The sequence below is a fragment of the Lepisosteus platostomus genome, chromosome 1 (assembly GCF_059453375.1).
Source record: "Lepisosteus platostomus isolate fLepPlt1 chromosome 1, fLepPlt1.hap1, whole genome shotgun sequence".
Taxonomy (NCBI): domain Eukaryota; kingdom Metazoa; phylum Chordata; class Actinopteri; order Semionotiformes; family Lepisosteidae; genus Lepisosteus; species Lepisosteus platostomus.
In genome coordinates this window covers 43,173,599-43,181,906 of record NC_142611.1, presented here as the reverse complement: position 1 = coordinate 43,181,906, position 8,308 = coordinate 43,173,599, and the positions used below count along the sequence as shown (strand labels likewise).

Here is an 8,308-nt window from a genome sequence, read left to right as displayed (position 1 = left end):
TAGACGGAAGAGGAGTGAAATGTAGTGTTAACATGTACATGTATTTTAAACAATGGTTAAAAGTTAAAAATACATGGGCATTTAATTCCATGTTTTTCTTTTCTTTCTGAAATAGTTTTTTTTTTAGAATATTATACCAGGAGCCGTGTACGGGACAGCTTTTGACAGTCCAGACACAACAAAGAAAGAAAAACAGGAACCAAACCTCCACACAGCTTGAGTGTGGTAATGTAATTGCTGGGTATGTCTCTCCAAGATTCTCTTTTAAGAAGAATCCTGTTTCCCCTGGAGTGTGCTCAACAGATTTTGACCTTGCAGTAGAAAACACACGAAAGTATTTTACTGTTTTATTATTGTATGATACATGTTGGCATCTTTGTCAATAAATATAAGCATCGGGCACAATATTTGCCTATTCATGTGTCAAATTCGTCAGACACACCCTCTCTGGATCTACATTAACATCATGTTTTAATGCCATCGTGTACTGTAGTTTTCCTAGATTTTCCTGATAAATACGTCATCCAATTCTGTTTGGTATAACCTGCATCTTGAAGTGCTCATCCTTGTCCTTGTCCTAGCACTTACAGTCTGTCAACTTTGAACAAGGCTAGCAAGAAAGAATGTTGCATGCAGCGTCTCATGGGGTTCTATCCCTGCCCCTCAAATGTATAACCTCGTGATTTCCTTCAGGTAACTTGATTCAACACTTCAGTCCCCTGTGCCTTTCCTACACTGATGAATTCCACATTTGCTTGAAGATCAGACATGGATGCAAAAAGAAATAGAATCATGCAAAGTTTGGCACTTTGATCTGAATGACATTAACTGGCAAGAACCAAACCACAGACAGAGAAATGTACTGGCCCTGCTTTTCAATTTGGAAAATATCAGCTTCTGCTATCCTGTAAACTCGACCACCAGCAGAGTGGCTTTCAGTTAATGCACACTCACCCACTCAACTGTGAAATCTTCATTCCAACACTTACTGTACAGTAAGTCACACTGCAGATGTTTGATATTATCACTCTGTTACAAAGTTTACTTGTGATGCCCTTATCATCTTCCAACTTGTGTTGGTGCCATATTGCATTAAATAGACATTTATCCATCCATTTTCTAATCACTTTCTTAACCATTACAGGTCACTGGGGGAACAGGAGCCTAGGTGCAAGGACAGTTTCACCCTAGACTGGATGCCAATCACAGGGTGCACACAGACACAGTCTTACAATGTCTTTGTACCATGGAAGGAATCTAGTGCACCCAGAGGAAACCCATGCATGCACGGGAGAGAACATGCAAACTCCATAGAGACAGCACCTCAGGTCCGGAACTGAACCCAAGGCCCTAACGCTGTGAGACAGCAATGATATCTACTGCACTACTCTGACACCCTAAATGGACATCAATTTCACCCATTTTTAAAGATTCAGAATTCACCTTGTAGCTCTATTTGGAATTAACCTACTGCACATGGCTACACACCCTGCACTGAGCTCATCAACAGTGATTTCCCACAGAGAATTTAATTATATTCAGGACTCTACAGTACATCTAACTTGTTTTCTGCATCATTCCCAAATACATACCCAAATACGTCTTTACTCAGCTGATCTTATTTTATAAATTATGGTCATCATTGCAAACGACTGCAAATTTATACTAAAATCAAAAGCTAAAAATGATTTATTCCATTAATTCCATATTTTATGTTGTTTTCAGTGTTGTTTACTGCATTAAACCAACCAAAAAGTCCACAAATAACTAAACACTTTAAAATAAATTTGTTTTGAAGAGAGATGTACATTCAATTACATAAACAAAAGTATGCAGAGTCTTTTAAGATGATATGTTCAAATAAAATACTATAAAGGACAAAATGTTTTAAGTCCTCATAACTAAGAGACGTCAATGTTCAAATAATAACAAATACTATACTGTATCTTCTCTTTGGAAGAAAAGTCGCTTCATAAATAGGAGCTGCTCCCCTAGTCTCTAATTCCTTTGGATTCCTTTGTATGTGGATCTTTAAATCAGCAGAAAGGTGCTGTGCTGTAAGCAAATCATTTTAGCCAGGGTACCCCTACAATAGATATCAAAATAGGCAAAGTGTCCTCTGACCAACCCAGAGTTGAGTTTACAGTTGCTCTGTTATCTTTGGCCCTCCATTTACTTAGGAGATGAAGTGGTGGTATGATAACAATGTAAGCTGTTAAAAAAGGCCTTCACTGTCCTGAGAAAAGAAACACAGCAGATATGTGAACAAACTACAGTAAGCAAGGTCATAACAATACAACAGTGAACATCTGTACAAGGATATTTACAAAGCTTTATTGTACTTGTACTTGTATGGTTTTCCTCTTGAAATGTACGAGAAGACATCATATGATTCAAGGTCATAGTTGTTTTTGCTTTCAAATATTTTTTAATGTTATATCTCAAAAGCAGCAAAGTGGATATGTTGCAAATTAGTTGAATGGAATTACACTGACAAACCAAAGGTACATAAATGTACAGAGATTACCATAATCTGGCACAAAATATATGTAAAACAAAACAAATTAATAGTACAATATTTCCTACACAACCGTTGAATTCTTCTGTTAATTCTTTCCTTAATAATAACTGTTTAAGCAAATAAATGATATTGTTTTCACACAATTCAGTGCAAACATGATAACCTAATGTTGTATACAGCATATAAACATCATTGTATAAACATTTAAGTTTCAGCAAAATAATAAGAATACAAATACATTTCAGTTTTAACAATCTGGCAGTACATTCGATTCTAACATAAGCTTTGATACAATGAAAAACTAATATTTGCCTTTGGCTTTTTCTTGCAAGTATTGACTCTGAAAGACAAAGTGCATTGAAATCCAGTAAAGAAAATAGATAGGGGAATATCCAGAGTATGTGTTTTGTCAGATAAGCAGAATGTTCTGGAGATATAAAACAACAAGTTTTGCCCTACACAAGCAGACTGTTTTCACAAAAAATACTAATACATGTATTATCTTTGCAGTTGAATAGATTCAAGCTACAAGCTGTAAGCTACAGCACCACACTTAGCTATAGCACTGTACTGTATTTGTGCTTGATCTACATCCTCATTGCTCATTTTCAAGTGATCTGCAACTGGCAGAAGACAAAAAGGCTTCAGCCTTTGACCACTTAATAAGAATCGCCTATTACTGTATATTAATGATATTGTAATGGATTGCTCCAGACAGATATTTAATGCTTATATTTCCTTAAACATTGCTTATCTTGCAATCATCCAGAATTGTAATTGAGAACTTTAAATGGCACATGCATTTCAGATGCTTGTGCAAGATGACACACTCTTTCCTTCAAGAAAAACTCATGGATTCTGAATGCTTGCCCTTCTAAACATTTTAACTAGGCGAAAAAAATCTGAATCAAGGTGTTATACACCTTGTTTTTGGCATTTTCACATCATTTTCTCTAAATCAGTTTCATAACAAATATGAAGAATGCATTTCTGTAATTATTTCAAAGACCATGTACACTACCATCTCTATCACCATATTTCTGTATTGAGTAGCTTATCCTTTTACAGTTCTGTTAGCTGACTCTTTGGAGACAGTAATCATTCTCTGTGTCCAAAGAGCTGTTGTGCCCAGATGAAGGATACAGATCTCTTTTAAGAATCTTGTTGACAATATTAACCAAGACCTTCTTGTACTGTTGACGCAGAAGAGAATAAACAAATGGATCTGATGCAGCCTTGCTGTATGTGAGGCACTTACTTACAATTCCCCAGTGGTGATTTACTGTTATAAATGGAAGGAGCTCTATCAGTCTGTGAAAAAGCATAAAAGAAAAGCTACATTAATAAAGCATGTAAGATATACTGTATTAATCTGCTAGAACTTTGAAATATAGACACAGATCAAGAAGCAGCACTAAATAGAATATTTTATGTGACAAGAAGTCATGAAAAGCAAGTTCTATAATACAATATACATGAAAGTACCACACCTTATTTGCACTCCATGCCATATACAGTATTTGAAATCCTTGTTAAGTCCCTATACTGAAATACTGCCACTTCATGTTAATCAGAAAATATCACATTTTCATTATAATCATTATATATGTGTGCATGTTTGAATGCACTGTTTGTATGTTGGTTTAACTTGAAAGTACTGTGGTATTAATTGAAATTGAATACCTTACAAACAAAAATCTGAAAATATTGCCTTGAATTCTAGCTGAGTGTATTTTTGCAGAAGATAAATGATTCCAATAAGCTCCCCCTAAAGTAAATATTGTTGATTTTAAAACTGCTTGTAAACAGTTGATCCACAGAATAATTAAACAATTGAACAGTTAAAAGCTTAGTGAACAGGCATTGGATTTAATTCTTAAAACAATATTATCTGAATCTGAAATACTTGTTTTCATTGAGAAAAACAACTTATACTTTGGGGGCAATTATTTTGGGGGCATTCATATCAACAATTGGTAATGCCCATATCAATACATTCCACTCACAGTTGTCCACTTTATTTTATACAATCATATTAGAATGTTTTATCAGGTGATACATATTAACTAATAATAACGCAGTAACAGCGCCCTCAAAATTACTGATTATGTGGACGTTTTCTATTATTTTACTTTTTTTTAGAACGTCTAATCAACTCATTATGCAAAAGGAGACTGCTTACACAATTAATTTAACAGTGTAGACTAGTTTGATAAGAACACAAGCAAAAGTAACTTGTTCCCGTTGCCACCTGTCTTTGAAATAATTACTCACCTTGTAATAATATATGGGGCGAAACAGATAATAAACGATCCTATAAAAATGCTGATTTTCTTAGTAGCACGCTGTCTCCTCTTTTTTTGTTCAACGAGGCAACGTTGTTTAACACTGAAAATATTTAGAACATGTTATTAGTATGAAATAATTTCTGCTTATATATGTGTGAACGTGAACAAATACTTTTTTTTTAGGCAAGCGTTTGATAAAACAGTAAAAAAGTAAATATTGTCTTCGTCCAATTTAAATAAGGAAAGACAGAGGAGCAGATATTGGTTAAAAAACACAATGCTTTAAATCGTTTTATATACAGTTAAACAGTGTTTTAGCGTTCCGTATTTCATCCATATACACACGCGTTATTACTGCATGTCCCGTAGATTGAAATGAATTCATCCCGAAGATATATAGTTGCTACGATTAGTGAAGTTGACAATGAGGTATTGTATATGCTTTTTTGGGCGATTCTAACATCAGGCTTTGAAGCTTGCCAAAGTTTTTGAAAACACACTAAATACACCAAAAGTAAGCTTGCATAAATACCTTGGGTGAATATCTACCAGCAAGAGTAGAGTCTGCATGGTAATAATGTCTATCCTCTTGCAGTGAAACCTTGCAACTTTTAAAACCTTTAAGTATGTGAAGCACAGTATTAGTAGGGAAAGCATGAAACTCGTGGCATGGAACACGATGGTAAATACAGTGAACTTTCTCCTTTCTCTTTCTTCTTTTAAATGTAAGGTGCAAGATGCATAGATTTGGTTATAGTCAACCCAAGAAAAAAGCAGCGAGATGAGAGAAAAGGTAAGAGAATGAAACCATGAGTAGCACACCATGATTACTGCGTCCTTGTATCTCATTTTACTTGAATAACTCAGTGGAAACACTACAGCAATCCATTTATCTATGCTTAAAGCAGCCATGCTTAGCATCGTGTTTGTAGTCAAGAAAGTCTCCAGAAAGCTTACAGTTTGGCAGATCCAATCTCCAAAGGGCTGATGGTTTTTGATAATCCCGAGTAAAGTGGACGGCATGTTGAAAACAGTAATAAGTAAATTGCAAAAAGACAAGTTCATGATAAAAATACCCGGGACTTGTTTGCGAATCTCGGTGCTGTAGATGAAACATAACAACACTAGTAAGTTCGATACCAAAGAAACAATCACTACCACGACAATAAACAAAGCCAAAAGAATTTCTGGCAAGTCCATTTCTTAATCCGAAATTACAATAGAGGATTGTCTTCAATCGTTGAAAACAAATATTCGAACGCTATCTCCTGCATGCCCCTCCGTTGTACCTCTTTGACACTTCTCATACTCTTAATTAACTCCTGCAAGTCAGCTTTCGGGTGGAGCTGTCCGGCGTGCTGAACACAGAGAATCGAGTTCCTTTGTGCAGACGAACCATTAAGTTCTTGAAGCTTGTCACCTCCTTTCTCAAGCAGGTACCGGTTTAGTCCAAATATTTACTGTATGAGTATCAAAGTATAAAGTGCTTTCTGGTTTAAAATAAAAGAGCTGGTGCCTTTTTCACATTCTTCTGCCGCTGTGACTTCTTCAGTGTGAAAAGCCCGAGAAAAGCTTTGTGACACGTTTATCAGCGCCTGTTCACACGGGTCATGCGCAAAAGATGTTCAATAGGGTAACAGCAGACATGACAAATCTTTGTAAAATTTTAATGACCCGATCACTTTTAAGTGTAAAAGTATGCTGATGTGAAATGACTCTTTTGCAATTAGTATACAAAAAACAAAGCCAGACATACCGAAATGAAAAAGGAGCAAACGAATACAGTAAATAAGATAGTGCCCCGTTCATTCATTTTATGTGAATCAACAACGTTCGTTTAATTATAGAAATTTGATTTACATGATTTTAATAGTACGTTAAAATGTACTATTAAATGTGCTAAAATAGTTCCTGCATTTAAACACGACTATGAATTGAGCTGTGTGCAGATGTGGGTGCTGGATGTCATTAAAACCATTTTCCTTCCCTAGTGTAAACAAGACGCCATTGACTGCACGGAGTTAAAAATAGGATCCTATTGTGACGATGGAGAAGTGTGAGAAATCCACCACCTGTCATACATTACAGCGCTAAACAGCTGGTCGGCCGGGTGAAATCTATCGATTCAACACGTTCTGAAGCGAAAATCAGAGTTTAATAGATGTATTAATACAGTACATAGAAAACTAAGTACTTTAAGAATCTTCCCAGCAAGTTCCTGTCCACTACTTTAAGTAATACAAGTGAACTAAGTAGAAGCTACTGTGCAATGACACCTGTCACGTTTAAGGTTCAATGGCCAGTTTTTAGAAAGAGCAGTTATAACATAGTAAAACATAACAACAAAAGAACAAGATTTGTTTCAACAACATAGATTGGTAGCTTAATCCACATTCCTATAACCCATTGTGCAAAGGAAGCACCTCCTGTTTGCAGTTTTAAATGTGCACCCTCTTAATGTCCTTCATTACTGGCTGCTGTTTTATTGTTTTTTCTGAAGATGTCCATTGGGATGACTTTGTCAGTTCCTTTGAGGTTTTTTAATACTTTAATCAGGTCCCCTTTAATAATCGCTGCTCTCTGCTGAAGACTAAAGTGGTTGTTTATTTAGATTGTCAGTGTAGGGCATTCCTTTAATTCCCAGAAAGTGTATGTTGTTTTTCTGATTCCAGAGCAGTAATATCTGTTGTGTAGCATGGTGACCAAGCTTGTACACAATGTTTGACACAAGTCTTACATACTGTAGGTACGTTTCAATTGAATCATTAGATTATTTCAGGGGATTGTAATAGAGACTGGTTAAACAAGATTTCAGCTACAGACAGAAGAGTTTTATTTTAACCCAACTAGTTAAAACACTGACTAGAATCAATCCTCAAACTAAAAATGGAACTTTACTTCACTGGATACTGGTGACAAGACCTGATAGAATTGTAAAATTGTGAATCCTCATAGATTGCTTCAGAAATCATTTTACAATATACTGCTGCTGGAAAATTAAGATCCCACCAAAAGTACCACCAAAACTGGCAATAACAGCGATAACATTACAGAAGTAACAAAAAGCAGATAATTAATAGTGAGTCTTTCATTTGTGATTTAATTAATATTAATTGAAAAAGATTTCAGTTACTACCAACAATCAAAGAGTCATGGGACTATCTCTGCACATGCAGAAGTTCACAATAGTCTTTGACAGACATGCACCTTGGAGGACATTCGAAGTCAAAGGAAGAATTTAATACACTTTTCTGATTGGGAGATTCGTAGGCATCCAAACCTTGTTTTGCAAAACCAAAACAAGAAATGCTAAGGCCTTCTATTTGAAAGATGTTAAAGTCTTGCCTTAAAAAAATTAAAAATCTAAACATTTTCTAGAAATCTGCAAATAACCCCTTTAACAAATCCAGCAATAAGCTTATTCAGCAGACAACCGTCAATGACAGTGTCATTGCTGAGCCCTTGCACATTCAGTAGCTGACACGTTTATTCAGCATTT

At 35.5% G+C, this 8,308-nt stretch overlaps 1 protein-coding gene across 1 annotated transcript; it reads right to left on the bottom strand.

The window, feature by feature from the left end:
- Positions 1–2,405: 2,405 nt before the first annotated feature.
- On the bottom strand, positions 2,406–6,776 carry LOC148677979 (G protein-coupled receptor 26-like). The gene is made up of 3 exons (XM_088629478.1): positions 5,342–6,776; positions 4,796–4,909; positions 2,406–3,832 (listed from the first exon to the last, which is right to left on the bottom strand). The coding sequence occupies exons 1-3, from the start codon at positions 6,007–6,009 to the stop codon at positions 3,595–3,597; spliced, it is 1,020 nt and encodes a 339-aa protein (XP_088485604.1). The 5' UTR covers positions 6,010–6,776; the 3' UTR covers positions 2,406–3,594.
- Positions 6,777–8,308: the final 1,532 nt, after the last annotated feature.

Coding starts and splice junctions, on each gene's coding strand:
- LOC148677979 (XM_088629478.1), bottom strand. CDS start 6,009: ATGGACTTGCCAGAAATTCTTTTGGCTTTGTTTATTGTCGTGGTAGTG. Junction 4,910..5,341: donor CTGGTAGATATTCACCCAAG/GTATTTATGCAA, acceptor AAATATTTTCAG/TGTTAAACAACGTTGCCTCG. Junction 3,833..4,795: donor GCCCCATATATTATTACAAG/GTGAGTAATTAT, acceptor GCTTTTTCACAG/ACTGATAGAGCTCCTTCCAT.